At 27.8% G+C, this 18,736-nt stretch overlaps 1 protein-coding gene across 1 annotated transcript in view; it reads left to right on the forward strand.

Moving 5' to 3' along the window:
* The window catches only part of LOC134683354 (protein saal1-like), a 41,946-nt gene that overhangs the window by 2,306 nt on the left and 20,904 nt on the right, over positions 1-18,736 (forward strand). Inside the window, exons 2-5 of the mRNA XM_063542609.1 lie at positions 1,241-1,392; positions 1,711-1,806; positions 2,912-2,995; positions 4,470-4,549. Of these exons, the coding sequence (XP_063398679.1) occupies positions 1,241-1,392; positions 1,711-1,806; positions 2,912-2,995; positions 4,470-4,549 (412 nt within the window). The remainder of the gene's footprint in view (positions 1-1,240; positions 1,393-1,710; positions 1,807-2,911; positions 2,996-4,469; positions 4,550-18,736) is intronic.

Raw genomic sequence — 18,736 nt, forward strand, 5'->3', positions numbered from 1 at the left:
CATTGTGATGGAAAAGTATTGCAAGAAACTAAGCAGGCATGTGGCATTGCTAAGGAAATTGACATTAAAAATTGACAACGTCATCATATGTAAAATAACGATAAACAGATTATCATTGATCATATCAACTCGATTGCCTTTATTGCTTTCACGTCCCAGCTCAAGCAAGAATATCAATCTTGTTGAGATGATCAACGATAATCTATAAATACTGTTACATGTATATACAACAACAAAATGACTATCAATCACCAACTGAATATAATTAAATTTAAATAAATAAGTTATATTTAGAGTCTACATTTTTAAGGAAATAAAAAGACACATAAACATAAGCTCTACCTAACTTTTAAAAAGACTTGAGACGAAGCAGTACAAATTGCACATAAACCTTCTTTAAATCTTTAAATGATTCAAATTTTTTAAAGAAAATGAGTATGTAACTTCATTCAACATGTCAATAGAATTTAGAATGGAAATGGGTCATGTGTCAAAGAGACAACAACTGGACCATACAACAGACAACAGCAGAAGGTCACCAACAGGTCTTCAATGCAGGGAGAAATTCCTGCTTCCGATGTCGTCCTTAAGCTGGCCCTGAAACAAATATATATACTAGTTCAGTGATAATGAATGCAATACTAAACTCCAAATTTTACACAAGAAACTGAAATTAAAATAATACAAGACTAACAAATGGACAGTGGTCAAAATTATACCAAATTTGTAAGTGGTACATTTTTGTTTCTTTCCAAGTTGGATCGAAGCAAATGTTTAACTCTGCGCTGGAAACAGTTTTGTGAGCTGCCATTATAAAAAGTGCTGATTGGAGATGACTTACTTAAAACTTGAATCTATCATAATCTGCACGAAATAAGGAGTCCTTTTTCATAAAAACACAAATATATGAGTGTAATTGAGAAATGTGCATATTTACATGTCTTATTAGAATTGATTGTTACCATGGTTACCAGTGACCTTCAGTTATTGTCATTGAATTCTTTTCAAATGTAAAAGGTCACTTTGTACATACACTGTTGAAATATGGTCATGATGGTCAACATATAAAAAGACATATAACTTTTTAGGCAAAATGTGAAATTCCAAATTGCAGTGTTTGAAAATACTTATTTTTCATTCCACTTTTAATTCTAAAATCTTAACAAGCTCTGAACAGCAAGAGCATGAAAACTGATTCTTACCATGATGAAATAATTATAATTATTACTGTGCTTTACAGAGGAAGATACTCCAAGCTCCCCGAGCTGTAACCGTAATCCCTCACCACCTCCACATTTACAGGAACAGATTGAATCATTAGAGGCAGACAGGATTGGCAACACAACCTATAGTAAACACTGGCTCTTCACTACTTTGATGAAATTGATTGAGGTACGTGTTTAAAAAAATCATTTGTATTACTATTGAGAAGGCAATATGTTTTATTGGTTCCTCGTAAAAGACATTTCTTTGTAATAATGACGATTTTGCTAAAGAAATTTAATCATCCAATCATATGTATTCAAGTCAATGCTTAGTTGATATTATTTATTGTGAGAGTTAATTATACTGTATAGTCAATGCTTAGTTGATATTATTTATTGTGAGAGTTAATTATACTGTATAGTCAATGCTTAGTTGATATTATTTATTATGAGAGTTTTATTATACTGTACAGTCAATGCTTAGTTGATATTATTTATTTAACAGGAAGTGGAGAAGGAAGATAAAGCAGAGTTTGGTGTGGATGTGGATGAGGAATTACAGAATGAACTCTGTAAACTCTGGGACATGTCAATGAATACAGTAAGATATTTTTATGACATATTAGATATGCATCAGACAGGAAAGATTCGTTTGCGCCACAACTTTTTGTGCCACAACTTTATTTCTCCAATGCTAAGGTTGCACCACCTGTTTTAAAATAACATGGTATCATTTACATCAAAAATAAAACATACGATTGCACCAACTAGAAGAAAAATGACTTCCCTCCTCCTTATTTCGTAAATGTTTCCTTTTCTTAAACAGACTTTCTTTTTACTCCTCCTGCATGGATACTTCCCAATTTAATGTATGTAGTAGCTTGTTACTTCACTTTATTGTCCAAAAAGACAAACATTGAAGGGTGAAATGCATAAAAACAATTCATAATAATCCTTGTGTAATGCTTCTGCTTTATTACTGGTATGTTTTGCAGTAGTTAGAGTTTCAGTCCATATGGATGCACATCTGTATCAATAAATATAACATTGCAAGTACTGCTAATTTTTCCAGTCTCAGGTATGATTTTGAACTTAAACATAAATATGTGGTACAATTGCCAATGAAGCAAATCTCCATACGAGACCAAAATGACACAAAAATTAAAAATTAAAGGTCACCATAATGTCTTCAACAATGAGTGAAACCCAACATGTTCTTTTTCAACTTATGATTTTTTTTTTTGGTACATTAAAATACTAGTTAATTTTTTATCACTGTTCACTGAATAAAAGAAATGTTTTGAAAATTTACTGTCAGGGGAAACTATGGTGGCGTTTGCTGAATGTTATTACAATAATTATAAAAATGCTAATGAACAATTTTATTGAAATAACCCTTTTAAAATTTATTTAGAAAATTATACAAAAGAATGAATTAAAAATCAAATTCAAAGAAAAGGGCTATAAAATCATCAAAATCTTTATGAAAAGCTACTAATTATATTTCTATGACTCAGAGTTCGCGAAAAGTGGTGGTCCTCAGGTTTTAGGACTGACACAATTTTAGTATTTTTCAATGAAATTAATAGTGAGAACTTGCAGTTTTTCTTCAAGGACCACCAGGGTAAAAAAGATTTCGCGAACTCTGACATTGACTATCACATGACTTTTTGTTATTATCCATTTATCATATTTATTTTTATTAGGATGTAGCTAAGTTTTTAGAAAAATTCAAAGCTGTTGATATTTTAACTGGTGTAATACAACGGTCCAAGGCACCACGTGTAACTGTGAGTATTTTACTGTATTTGTGTGGACATTTAATGTGCTTTACATATGCCACACAATTGTGAAGAGAGGAAGGTCTAATATCTTTTGACGTACATTAAATCATAGGTGTTAGCTTTCAAATCCTCCTAAGGATTAGATGTCCCCAAACACAATTTTGAAGAGAGGAAGGTTTTATATCTTAACGTACATTAAATCATAGATGTCAGCTTTCAAATCCTCCTAAGGATTAGATCCCCCCAAACACAATTTTGAAGAGAGGAAGGTTTTATATCTTAACGTACATTAAATCATAGATGTCAGCTTTCAAATCATCCTAAGGATTAGATCCCCCAACAAAATTATTTTGGTGTGAGGTTTACTGTCACACATTGTAATAATAAAAAAAATACAAGTTACAAATTTATTTTTGCCATTATTTTTAGTTTAAATTTAGTTATTGTACATGTATATCACCAGCTATTATTTAGCAGCTTTAAACACACTTTCAGACAATTCAAAATCATAATTGTGTGTTGATTACCACATATTAATGAGGGAAACATTGTCAAGTTTAAGATACAGATTGAATCTATTTTAACATTGAAACTAACTACTTAGTCTTTTTCTACTGACTGACAATACAGGACAAGTGCTAACTTTGACAGAATGGAAAAAAAATATTGGATTAAAAAAGCAAAACATAAAAAGTTTCTGTGGATTTGAAATTGGAAGCTCTTTTCCCTTCTAGATTTTATATAGATATTGTTTCTTTTTATTTGCCTCCTCTATTTATAAAACAACTACTGTTTGGCTATATATGGTACAGCTGGTGAATGAATTGCAATAAGGTAAACTGCAAGGCCTTTAAATTATATGGTGAAAATTCCCCAATATATGCCATTGAGGCAACTATCCACCAAGCTTCAAGTAAAGTGGATGTAACAAGGGTAACAAAGCATAAAGATTGGTTGAACATGGCTTAACTCATCAGACTGATTCAGAGCTGAAAAAACATCTGACAAAATCACAGACTGCCAGGATGTGACAGGATATGTATACACATTAACAATAACAAATACACCAAGTACTTTTCTAAGAGTACTTGCATTTACTGAAACTAGTTTTTAGTCACTAATAACTTTAAAAAAATTCATTATATCTACGACGATCTAATTAAAATTAAATCCTTTAATTGCTCCTGTTCTGATATGTTGCTCATCAAGCCTTGATGCCTGACATATCAGAACAGGAGCAACTTAAGGATTTAATTTTAATTAGATTGGTATCTAAGACTAAAATATCAATCAGTACAGATCCAACATCCATTGGATTTTGTGTAAAGACGTCATTAACAGTCAGAGCATAACATGACCTTGTGCAATTCCAAAACATAGGTATTAACAGCCTGTAGTACTGTGTCTTTTCTTAGTTTGATTATATATTAATTTTATCTTCCCTTGAGATGTACCTCACCATGAACTACTTATTTTACAGGAAATATGTGTTGGTATCCTTGGAAACATGGCATGTGATTCAGATATATGTGAAAGTTTATCAAAGAACCAACAACTTCTGTAAGTTTTTGCATATATGTACATTATTAATGAATATCTACAATAGTTCATGAACATATATTAAATGTAACTTTTAAGAAATGACTTTTTTTTTAAAAGATAATGTATGATGTTTTGGTTGAATTGTACTTAAGGGTTTAAATAAATATGGGCCTGACAGGTATGAAGAAAAATGAGAAGTCACTTACCAGAATCAAGAAATTGAAGCTTAGCAATCCTAGATTGTGTTGGCAGTGGAGATGGTGACATCAACTTTTATGTTCTGTCTGTGGTTAAAGTTTTTTATTAGACATCAATAACTTAGACAAATCTTCATTGATTGTTTTAGAATTAAGACAGAGGCTTGTGACCAATAGCATGAATAGACAGTTTCAAGATCAAAATTTGGAAAAAGTATATTTGTTGTATTGAATGATTTAAGGTGTACATGTATTTCTCATTAGGTTTATCTGACCTTGACCTCATTTTCTTGGATATTGTTAAGTTTATGTGAAAGTTGTAGTAAAGCTTTATATTTAGGACACACAATATCACACACCTATACACCCCCTCCAAAAAAAAAAAAAAATTTGACCCCCAAAAAATTACCCTCATTTCAAGTAAAAGAGCCCTAAATTTTTATAAAAAAGCAAAAAAACACCCCAAAAAACACCAAATTTTCTTACTCCCAAAAAAATTTTTTTTTTACTTTGGGAAAAAAACCAACAATAAAAACACCCAAAAAACAACAAAAAAATTCCAAAAAAAATAAATAAAAAAACCGGGAGAACAGGCGAAGAAAGAATTCTGTGGGATTTAAGAGAAAAAAAAAAAAAATCAATTTTTACTTTTAAAAATGAAACAACCTACAGCTCCTAATTTATATCCAGAATTACCTATAGAAGATGGACAAAATTATAGACTACAAAAAATAACAGAAATAGAAAAAACATTAATAAATGAGAGAGATAAACGAAAATCACTATACAAAAAATATAAACGCGGAGTTAATGTTACTGATGGTGTTGATACAAGTTTAATTTCGACATCTGTTGTTTTAGCTGGTATAGGAATTGCTTTTCCTATCTTTCTTCCCATACAAATTGCAGCTGTTGTATGTGGAAGTTTAGGAGGTCTAGTTAAATTAATTAGAAGAAAGTTGACAACAAAATCAAAAAAACATTATGAAATTAAAACAATGGCAGAATGCAAGTTAAACAGCATAAAAGATTTAATATCAAAATCTTTAACTGACGGACAGATAAGTGCAGATGAATTTAAACTTATTTTAGATGAATTAGAAAAATACAACAAAATGAAAGAAAATATACGAACAAAACAAACACAAACAGTAATGAATGATAATGAAAGAAAAAAACTAATTGAGGAAACAGAAAATAGAGTAAAAAACGATTTAAAAAAAAAAATGGAATATCTTTGATTTTCTTTAATAAAATAATTTTAGTTGATAACGGAAATCCACCAAACTATGAATCAATTTTTAATTAAATAAATGGATGAAGAAACAAAAGAAAAATTAGTAAAAAATGTAAAAATAATGTTAAATAAAAAATTTAATTATTTTTATCTTAAGTTGTTTTTAACAGGTTCTTTTTATTGTTTATTATCTAATATTTTAGATGAATAAAATGGCTGAAGGAGGTTATGAGTTTGATAATGATTATGATAAAGAAGAAGAAGAAACGTCTGTTCAAAATGATGAAGAGTTTCAAAAGTATATAAATAAAGAAATTGAAGTAACAAGAGATTTATCAGAAAATGATGCTAAAATTCGTAAAAAAGAAACTACAAAAAAAATGATTAAACAATTTTATAAAAAAAATGGTGAAACTACACGTAATGAAGTAGGTTTTTTTGTTAGGGAAGATCATAATGAAAGACAAATCTTATATGTAAAAGATGAAAAAGGTAATGATATTGCATTAACATATTACCAAAAAGGAGTATTAAAGTTTTATAAATTTAGCACTCTTCAAAGAGAATACGGTGTTAATTTTGTCAGGGATGTTTTAGGTGTAGATGATTATAAAATATCTGATTATTTAAAAGAAGGTAGATCAGTGTTTCAAGATTTTCAAAAAAAGATAAAAGCACCAATTCGTGAACTCGATAATATAGAAATTCCATTACAAGAAATATCTACACAAGAAGAAGGACAAGAATTATTAGAAACAGCAAGTAATGCAGAAACATATGTGAAAGAAATAGAAACTTCATTTATTGAACAAGGAACATCTTTAGTAGATAATGAAACACAAACAGAAATGACAAAAAGAGAGATGGATGGAATAATCAGTGCAATGACATCAGTAAAGGAAGAGATTGCAAATGAATTAGCAAAACTGAATGAAACAAATAAAAACTTAGCAAAAGAAAATGCCAAATTAAAACAAGCTAAAGAAGACAATTTAAAATTTCAAATAAAAAGAATAAGTAGTCGAATGAGAGAGTTGGAATCTGAGAGAAGTGCAAGAATAGAAGTAATTAATATTAATAGAGAAAAACTACGTAGTCAATTAGATAGATTTAAACAAACAATACATAAAATTTTAAACGAAGACAGAACATTAGGTGAAAGAATAAGAACATTATTCAGAGAACAAGGAATAACAATAGTTAGTGTTTTAACTGCTTTTGGAATGATTATTGGTGTTATTGTTGAAGCATTTACTGGTTCTCCTTCTCCTGCTCCTTCTCCTCCATCAAAAGGTGGTGGTGTACAAGACTGGATAAAAAAACAATTAAAAAATCTTGGAAAATTATTATCTTTTCTTGCAGGAAAATTAGCAGCTGCATTACCAGGTATTATAGGTTCTATTGTTTCTTGGTTATTGTCTGCAACAAAAGACGTAGTAAATTGGTTTGCAAACAACTTATGGGCATTGCTTATTTTAGTTGTTAGTTTATTGTTTACTGCTGCTAGAGATTATTTGAAAAAATAAAGTGCTGTAAATCCTATTACAATACTTACAAATATTATTGCTTGTTTATTATCTTCATGATCTTCATGTTCAATTTTTTTTATTGGATCTATTTTTGGTTCTTCAGGCTTTTCAGGTTTTATAGGTTCTTGTGGTTTTACAGGTTCTTTTGGTTTAAAATCAACATGATCAAAATTTTTATTATTTAAATCATCATTTAACCCAAGTGTTTGATTTTCTGTTGCAATTATAATTTTATTATTATAACCAACAATACTTCCAATTTGTAAAACCATATCACTGGGAGACATATATAAACCAAGACCATAAGCATAATCAACTTTACTTCTTGCATATTTTAAAACATTTTCATAATTCGATATCTGGGTGGGTAAATCGATAGGACTATTTATTACATCTTGTACATTTGCTAAGAATTGTTTTTGTGCATCAAATCCTGTTCCTACTTTTAAAATTTCTGTTTTTGTTTGTGATTGTGCACCTAACAAAGCCCATACATAAATTTTAATACTTTCATTAATACGTTCAACACCAGATTTTGTAAATCCATTCCCATTATCTAAAATAAAAGTAGTCCAAGCCATACTTATATCTTTTTCATGATAAATTGTATCATGAATATTAAAGAATGGACCATCCTTTTTATGATTTTGTCTATATTCACCACTTGGTTTATAATATTGCTCAAAACTTCCTAATCCTTGACATGATGATTCTAGTTTTTGTCTCCAATTTGTATTTGGAGAAATATTAAATTCATCACATAATTTCTGATATGCAGCTTTGTCATATGGGTTCTTGTAATAACAGAAAGAAGAATCTGTTGGTAAAGGTGATTTAAGTTCTTTTAAAATTCTGGCAATACAATAATATAAATGAAACATATAAAAAGACTTTGTAAGATTTGAAGTATTTTGTATATGATCATTATAAGAAACACCACATCCTGTACTTGCACACCAAACTGCAAAATTTAACTGACATTGCCACCAATCAAATGAAGAATGAATCCAGGCATTCCATGGTTCGTTAGTGTGTATTGATGGGTTTTGATAGTTTTGAAATAAATCAGGAAAAGCTGTTTTAAAGTTCTCTTTTTGATTTACAAATATCGTTTGATTTACAAGATTTGTTTTTAATTGATGATCTTTTTCAGAATATTTAATACCTGGATTATATGAAACATTAGGATTATATTTAAATTCTTTTGTTATCATTTTTTTATATTAAAAATGTTTCATACTATTTCAAATATTGATAATACAATAAACTTAGAACAATACATAAATAACAGAAATGGAAATAAACGTATTGGTTTGAAATTTATAAGATACAGTATAGGTTGGTATAATGTTTATCATGGGTTTATAACAAAAACCGGAGAGGAACAACAAAGGATTATGAATGGTTATTATAGTTTTCAACAAATAGTGGATGAATTTCAAAAAGAAAATATTGTATTATCCGTAAATGAAGCAAATGGTATCGCTTCATTAAACACTACTACTGAGTTAAAGATAAGTAAGGGTTTGGGAAATATGTTAGGATTTAATAATAAACGTAAATTCGAACCTAATGAATTACATTATGGAAACAAATTTGTGGATTTTGCTATCCATAAATCATTATATATCCATTTGGAACAAGTTAGCACTTCTCATAATTATCTTGATGGTAAGCCAAGTACATTATTGGCTGTTATTCCAGTCGAGAATAAAGAGTTTGGTGAAGTTATAACAGCGAGATTTGAGCAACCGGAATATAAGTGTTTAGTAAATGATGTTATAACAGAATTGAAATTAGAAATAAGAGATGAAAATAATAACAAGATAATTAATCATTTACCAATTAATTGTGTTTTAGAAGTTATATAATTTATTTAATAAAATGAGCATACTTGGTGTCAAAAAAAAAAACGTAGATACATCGGAAATAAAAAAGGAAATATTAAATATGAAGAGTGAACTTCGAACAATGGATACTAAGGATAAAAATTTACAACGGGGTGTCGCTGCCCTAAGCATCAGAGTTTTAAATGTTGAAAATATAGTTAGTAATATTAAAAATAAACCAGACAGAAAAATAATAAGTATAAATGCTGGAATTGATGGTTCAATACATGCAAGACAAAAGTTTAATTTTGGTGATGGTGGTGGTGGTTATTATGTAATGAACTTTCCAGGACAAATATTGGGTATTAGTTTAGTAAGTTTAAGAACAAACTCAGATAATATAGATGTTATGATAACTGTTAATAATTATAAGACATATAGTTACGGAATAAGTTTAAGTAATGGTGACACACACAGTTATCATAACTTTAATATACCTTTTGAAGTTAAGGCTGGAGATATTATAGGGTTTGTTAGTGAGAGTGATAATTCTACATGTATCAATACTCTAGTATCAGTGGTAATTGAATTATTTTTATAACAAATTTAATCCTTAAAAATGTCGGCATACGGAAACAAATTAAATCCTTACAGAAAAATAAGAGAACCCCGTGGTGTGAAAGGTATTCGTCAAAGTGTATCAATAACAAATAATCCTTCAACTATTGATCAAAATCAACAGCTATTAGTGAGATTCCCCAATCTAAGCAATAATGATGTTATTGTTCCTGGAACAACCAGATTGGCATTTGAAATAGAACTCACATCTACAGACGACAATGCAACTATATATCAAAACATAGGAAGAACAATAGTTAAAAAAACAACAATTCGTATAAGTGGAAATGAAATTATGTCAATTGATGATAGTGATATTTATCATTGTTATGTTGATTTATGGAAATCTACATCTGAACGTTTAAATATGGCATACCAAGGAATTGGTGAAACAAACATGTTAAAACACAGAGTTGGCGCGGATGATAAAGCATCAAACATAGGGGATGAAGCAATTGCAACTGCATATGGTGCAAGATTTTGTATCCCACTTGATTTTGAACTATTAGAAACTCATATGCCTTTTTATCAAGCAGGTCTTGGTGATAGACTTGAATATGAACTTACATTTAATAATTATAGCAATGTTATTAAATCAACAGATACATCTGCAAGTTATACAATCAAAAACATTTGTTTAGAATTTGATATGGTTACTGATGCAGAATTAGCAAGACAGATAAGACAACAAGTTAATGGTAAGATGGTTATTTTGTACGATAGAATACTAAGACATAGAAAAATAACCAAAAACAAATCTGATACATTGTGGAATATAAATTTAAATGTTCCAGCTAGAAGTATGAAAGGAATTCTAATGTTGTTCGAAGATCCTGAAAGAACAAGTACCGAAACTTATTATAATCCTAACATAACAAAAGTAGAAATGACAATAGAAGGTGTTCCAAATCAACTTTACAGTCAAGGAATGAAAGCATATCAACAATGGGATGAAATAAATAAATTCTTTGCTTTAAATTCAAAAAGAAATAAAACAACAGAAGAAGTTTTAAAGGATTTAAATTTATCCTATACAACATTAGAAAAATATCTTACAACTAATTATGCATTATGGTTAGATTTACGTTCAACAGATGACAACTCATTACACGGTTCAGGTAGAAGAATTGAAAATGCTTCTGAAGGTATTACTATCCAAATAACTAAAACAGCAGGAGCAAATAAATTAATAAATGTTTATCTGTTTGTTATACAAGATGCACAAATTAATTTTGAAGATGGAAGATTTAAAGAAGTTAATTACTAGCGGTTCCCCTTAAAAAATGGAAACAAACGAGCGGAGCGAGATACACTCCGATTCCCTTTATGAATTACCAAAATATCCCCATTGTGCTATTATATGTGGTCAAACTGGATGTGGAAAAACAGAGTTTGTTCTTGATTTATTAGAAGGAGAATATAGTGGAGTTTTCAAATATATAGTCATACTTTGTCCAACCATCCAATGGAACAAAGCATACAAAAATCGTGAATGGATTGGTGATGTTAGAAAACCAAAAACAAAAAATCTAATAATTGTTAATCCTATTGTTGAAGTGAGAGAAGCGAACGGTTCCCTTAGTGAAGAAGAGAAGCTACAAGAACTACTAAGAATGTTCTTTAAAAAATATGCTGGTCATTCAACATTATATATCATTGATGACTGCAGTGCAACAAAGGAACTAACAAAGAAAAAAGATATGCTGTCCGAGCTTGCATTTTCAGGAAGACATGCGGAACAATCAGTGTGGGTCATTTCACAGAGATACAACTCTGTTTTAAAAGATTTAAGAGAACAAACAAAATGGTTATGCATGTTCTACACAAAAGATAGAGATAGTTTTGATAATTGTCTAAGAGAAAATGATGTTATTCCTACTTTGGAAGAAAGACAAAGAATAAAGGAAGAACTTAAAAAAAAGAAACATCGTAAATTAATATTAAAGACAGATCAACCTACTGATTATTGGTTACTTAATTGATTTTTTTAGCAATTCTCAAGTAATGCTTAAGTAATGCTTAAGTAATGCTTAAGTAATGCTTAAGTAATTCTTAAGTAATTTAACCAAAATAAGTAATTCTTAAGTAATTTAACCAAAATAAGCAAAATAATGCTTAAGTAATTTAACCAAAATAAGCAATAAAAAAAAGCAATGCTGTTGGAAATACTAACAATTGCAACAAACACTGCAGTCTTATCATTGGTTGGATATGTTGTATTTAATTTTTTTAAAGTTAAAAATAAATTATATCCGTTTTTTGAAACGTATAAAATGAATGCTGAAGAATTATTAAGCGAGCAAATTGTGGAAAACATAAATATTGATGATGAAGCGAGCGAAGTGAACGGTTCCCTTCAAGAAAAAAAACGCGAAAGATTATCATCCGTTGTTGCTGGTGGGAGTAGTAAACAATATCTGGGTAAAGAATTACAACTGTCAGATATTGATAAAATGACAACAGAACAAATAAACAAACTATACTGTAAATATGAAGCAAAATTGGGAGCTAGTATGACCAAGACATTAGGAAACTCTTTTATAAATTTATATGTCATGGGTGTATCAAAGTTTTTCAAAGTTGTTAATCCACCAATTTTAATACAAGACTTAGAGGAAGATCCTTTTATCAATAATGCTTTAACTAATACATGTTGTGAACTGTACTATAGATATGGAATGTATCTTGCTCCTTTTACTGCAATATTAACAACAGCAAGACATATCGAACCACTCGCTTCGCTCGATTTCCGAAAAAAAGATGAAAATAATGACATAAAAAATGATGAATGAAAATCCTGAACAAAAAGAAAACAAAGAAGAAAAAAAAGAAGTATTTAAAAAACCCAAACCAAAAGACCCAAAAAGAGTAGCTGCTGGTAAGAAAGGTGCAGAAGTAAGAATAAGAAATGCAGAATTGAGAAAAAAAGAAGTGGAAAAATTAAAAAAAGAAAATTCAAAAATCAAACAAATAACAAAAGATTCTGATACAGAAACAGATTATGAATCAAACGAACATATCCCTTCTGTCAAGAAACACTCCAGTTCCCTAGTTGATTACAAATTTGTACTTTTTCCTATAAGTATTGTTGGATTGGGATTGTTTTTTTACAACCAAAGTAAGAAACCAGAAAGAATGATTAAAGAAATAACAAAACCAGAAAAACAAAAGAAAGAAATTGATCCTTTTGAATTTAATTAAATTTAGTACATTAAAATGACAACTCAAAAAGACGGAAAACAAATAGCAAATATGTTATATCATGCTGGAGTGGAAACATTGTTAACAGTTGGATATGCAGAAATAGGTAAAAAGGTATTAAGGAGGCCAGCACCAAAAGTGGATTTTAATATGAATGATGTTGTAATGTTATCCATTGATATATTACTTGCGATGGCAACAAAAGATATGTTGATTAAGCAAGGTATTATACCTGCTGATATTATGAAGTAATTTTTGTTTTTATAAAATGGCAAGTGCTTTAACAATGATGCTTGGTGGGGCAATAACAAATGCTTTTGCATTTTCAGGGAGTAATTATTTATTTTCACATATGGGTAGTAATGCAAATGAAGAGAAAATAAGACATGATAAAGCTATAGAAAAATTAGAAAAAGCACAATCAGAATGGAATAAAAAAAGAATACAAAGATTAGATTTTATAAATGAACAATTACAAAAGGAACATCATGCGGTTCAGACTTTTGATGATGTTGACCAAGCAATGAAACTATACTATCGTGTCACGAATAAAAAATTAACTTCATTATCACCTAAACCTACATTAAGTGATTTTTATACTCCATCAGAAGACCAGAAAAATAGAGAGATTGCATTTGTTGTTGGTGGTATGGTATTAACTGGTTTTATTGTTTGGAAATTAAAATAAAAAATAAATACAATTTACGTTTGTATGAAAAATTGGAAAAATAAGAAAAAATTGATAAAAATTAGAGTCCCTAATTCCTGTACTTTTTCTGTTTTTAGGGGTATAGAGAAATAATAAAATAAAATAAAAAATTAAATTTCAGGACATGGTTTTTCAAAAACATATTCATAAACTTTATCTGGTCTAATAAAAGCATCCCAACCAGGAGGAAACTTAGATAACTTTTTACCATCAAACTTTTCCATTACTTCCATTTGTTTTGGAGTCAAAGGACATTCTCCATCATCTCTTAAACAACATATCTGATAATCTGATAACATTATTCTTCCTAATATAACTTTAGCGTCAGGATCATCTTTCTCAGTATAAGCTTCAATCATTTTTTAGTCTTTTATTTTTTAAAATAAAAATTTAAATTATATATTTTTTAATATCCATAAGGAAAACTTCTAATTAAATTTTCATTTTTACAATATACCATTCTTTTATCAAACATATAATCATAAGCTTTAACTTGTTTAACTGTTTTAAGTTGATGATCTTTTCCTATTTTTATATTATTATATTTAACAGTTTCATATTTTTCATTTTCATCAGTAACTATTTTTATTTTTTTATCTAATGTAATCTTTTTTTCTACTTCAGCATTTAATCTAAAACCTTTACAACAGCTAACTAGTTTTTCTGTATCTAGTTTCATAGAATAATCTTTTGGACCAGCAGATATAAATTGTTTTATATGATTAGCGTTATGTTTTGAAACAATTTCATCTGTTAAATCTCCTAATTTATTTCCCATCATACTTTCTATTTTTTTACAAGCTTCAGAACCATCATCATTATAAATACAAGAATCTGTATCCATGTATAAAACTCTTTCTTGAAGAATATCCAATAGTTCGTATAATTTTAATCTAGCATGTGCTGTTGTAAACAAAGCTATATAAACATTTACACTTGGATTAGGTTTAGAGTATTCTTCTTTATTTTTATATTCTGTTAAAACAATATCTTCATCTAATATCATAGTACTTATATCTTTATATTTTTCATTAAATACTATTTTAGTTATATGTTCTAAAGTAAAACAATATTCTTTTTGTGTAAAATTATCTCTCATACCAAAATGTCCCCATAAATTATTTAAACATATTTTAGCTATAAATCTTAATCCTGAATTGTACTTAACTTTGTCAATATCTAGATCATAAGCAGTATTATCTATAATGTATTGTATTTTTGTTTTACATTCTTTATCGTTTTTACAATCATTTTTACAATATTTAGGATCACATTTACATCCTGAAGCTTCTTGTTTATATTTCATAAACGTATCTACATAAAGTTTAAATATATCTGTAGATGTTTTTTCAAAATGTTCTAGTTCATATATTTTTTGTAATTCATAACCTTTTTCTATTGCTTTATCTATTTCTATTGTAGACCATGTACCTACTATAACTCTTTCCTCATCAGAATGTATACATTTTTCATTTTTAATATTTTTACATTCTTTACATCTTTTTATTTCATGTATTTTATCATGTTTATTTAAAGTAGGATCATCTATGTGTTTACATTTAAAAGATATTTTATTCATACATGTTCTACATAATCCAAAAAGTAATTTATGTGTATTATCACTAGTTAATTGTTTATAAGGTAAAACAGGGTGATACAATCCTTTAGGTGGTAATATTTTACATTTCATTATTCCGAAATAATTATTTTTTATATAATCATCTACAGATATTTCTGTAGATGTAATAGGATGTCCTATAGGATATTTACAATATTTATTTACTGATGGATACAGAGAACAAAAATCTACATATCTACCTTTTAAATCAGAAAGATTATTGTATAATTGAATAGTTTCTGTTCTTCCTCCATAAAATGCATCTCTTTTATCAATAGGTTTTAAATGTGGATCAACTTCAGGATATTTTTGTTGATCAAACTCACATTCCCATATTGTATGAATTTTTACATTTGGTTTTAGATAATCTTCAATAGTTTTAAGTCTTTCTTTAGTTTGGTCATATAACTCTTTCATAGTTTTTTTATTTCTATCTTTTTTACATATTTCTTCAGGACTATAACATTTTGTACATCCATGCCAATAACATCCAAAAAATTCATAAACATTACGCATTTTATTTTCTCTATCATAATAGTAACCATCGACTTTATAACATTTATTATTAATGAATAATTTCTTTTCACCTCCCCTTTTAGCATGTTGAATCATTATATTATATTCTAAAGAAATATACTCTAACCATTGTATTGATTTTTGTGAATGTACTTCTTTAATTGTCATCTTTTTGTGAATTCCAATTGTTTCATTTGTCAACATTAATGTTTTAAATATTTTTGTACAACATTGAGCAATTGTAATATATTGAAATGGATCGATACAATTATTGGTTATATTTAAAAATAATTTTCTATATAAGGTACAACCTTTGGCAAGAATTAAAACATCCAATAGACAATAATAAAATATTTCTTTATAGAATTTAAATTCTTTTTCTTTAACTTTATTATACCATTCATCAAATAATTCTTTATTTTTAAATGTCATAGTATTATAACCAAAATATTTTTTATCAGGATAAATTCCCTCATATTTTTGATTCTCTGTTGTATTAAAATAATGTGGAAAATAACCTTTGTTACCCACAAATCCAAATGTTTTGGGGAAAGCAGCTAATCCACATAATGTAAAATTTATAGAATCTATGAATATTAAATTTATTCCTTTAATAAATATAGCTGTTAATTTTAGTCCAGAAGAAATTATGTTATGTTCAATTTTATTTTTTACAATGTATCCTAAAATCGGTTGCATATCATAACCTTTTCCATAATGTGAAATAAAAGTGTAGTCTTTAAATTTATCTCTTATGAAATATTTACAAAAGTTGTCTATTACAGAATTTGTTTCATATTTAATTTTTTCTACATCACTAAAACAATCATCTATGTCTAATTTTAACAAGTTTAAATTATCAATATTGAAATCACATTTAAATACTTTTACATAGTTATTTTTAAAACAATAAATATTTTCTAAATCGTAAGCTATACAAAAATTCATTATATGTATTCCTGTTTCTTGATTTGCTTCAAAATCAAAATATATATATTTATTATTTTTTACTTGTTTTGGTACTGATGGTTTCATATAACATAAGTGTTCTTCATTACTTTCCGTGTATTTTTCATAACATATTAAACATATTTTTTCACCACATTTGTGATTTTTACCTGTATATGTTTTGTTACATTTATCACAAATATGTTGTTTTCTGATAGTTGTTACTGTATTATCTTTGCATGTATGTTGTTCAGTATAACCAATTAAACATACTTTACAAAACCTACGTTTAGCTAAAAATCCTGTTATATTTGTTATAGTGTCAAAGTGTTCATCATGATAATATAAATATATTTGGTCATTATATTCTTCATTACCATCATATACAATATATTCTGTACTATTTGATGTAAAAACAATTATCCTAATATTAAGATAATTTTCAAAAGCTTTTAAATCTTCCAAATCATTTCCTTCTTCTTTTATTTCTACTCCTGATTGTTCATGCAAATCTTCAGCTAATCTTTTTTGTAATGGTCTACTTTCATTGATATGTTTTAATTGAGAATCTGTAAAATCTTTTAATAACTTATTTGAAGCTAAAGAAGTTACAATTGCCCTTGATAAACATATTGTATCATCATTTTTTATTTTGATAATACTTCTTTTATTTATGACATCTAATATTTTTAAACCCCTACCTTTTCCTTTTCTATTAGGGATAACAGTAACTTCAAAAATAACTTCTTCTAAATTTAATTCTTCAGCACTATTTAATAATCTTTCCATTTGATCCATGAATAACTTTTTAACTGTATTATATGTTCTTATAGGCCAGCTTTTATGTTTAGTAATTATGATTTCATGAATAGGTACTATTTTAATTCTTCCATTAGGGTAATCTTTTATGGAATAGTCTACCATGTGATCAAAAGCATTTGTAAATGTTTCTTGTTTTTCATCCTTTAGACTAATTTTATAATTAAATACATAAATACTTGCTTTATGTTTATATTCTTTTGTCAAAACAAGTTTATATGAATCTCCTCGCTTGGATAAAATTTTATCCTTTTTTGCCTCCATTTTTTAAGAAAACATTTTAGTTACTTAAAAATGTCTAAAACAAATCTAACAAATAAATTAGCAGATGAATTACATCATAGAGTTATAAAATCTTTTCCTAAAAGACGTGTTTATGTTCATTCAATAGATCAAACATGGGCAGTTGATTTAATAGATATGCAACCATATTCAAAACAAAATAAACACTATAAATATTTATTAGCAGTTATAGATGTTTTTAGTAAATATGGTTGGTTAAGCCCTTTGAAAAATAAAACAGGAGTAGCAGTAAGTGAAGCATTTAAAACATTATTTAAAGAAAGAAAACCAATATATATTTGGTCAGATAAAGGATCCGAATTTTATAATCGACAAGTAAAAGAATTGTTAAAAGATAATAACATAAAGTTATATTCAACTGAGAATGAAGAAAAATCCAGTGTAGTGGAACGATGGATAGGAACAATGAAACAACATATGTATAAATACTTTACTGCTAATGAAACTTTAAAATATTATGATATATTAGATAAATTAGTTAAAAATTATAATAATACAGTACATTCTTCAATTAAAATGACACCTGTTGAAGCAAGTAAATTAAAAAATGAATTAACAGTGTATAAAAATTTATATCCAGAAAAAGAAGAGAAAATTAAAAAAGCTAAATTCAAAGTCGGAGATAGAGTAAGAATAACAAAAAAAAAGGGTAAATTTGAAAAGGGTTATACTACTCGTTGG

The sequence above is a fragment of the Mytilus trossulus genome, chromosome 9 (assembly GCF_036588685.1).
Source record: "Mytilus trossulus isolate FHL-02 chromosome 9, PNRI_Mtr1.1.1.hap1, whole genome shotgun sequence".
Lineage (NCBI taxonomy): Eukaryota > Metazoa > Mollusca > Bivalvia > Mytilida > Mytilidae > Mytilus > Mytilus trossulus.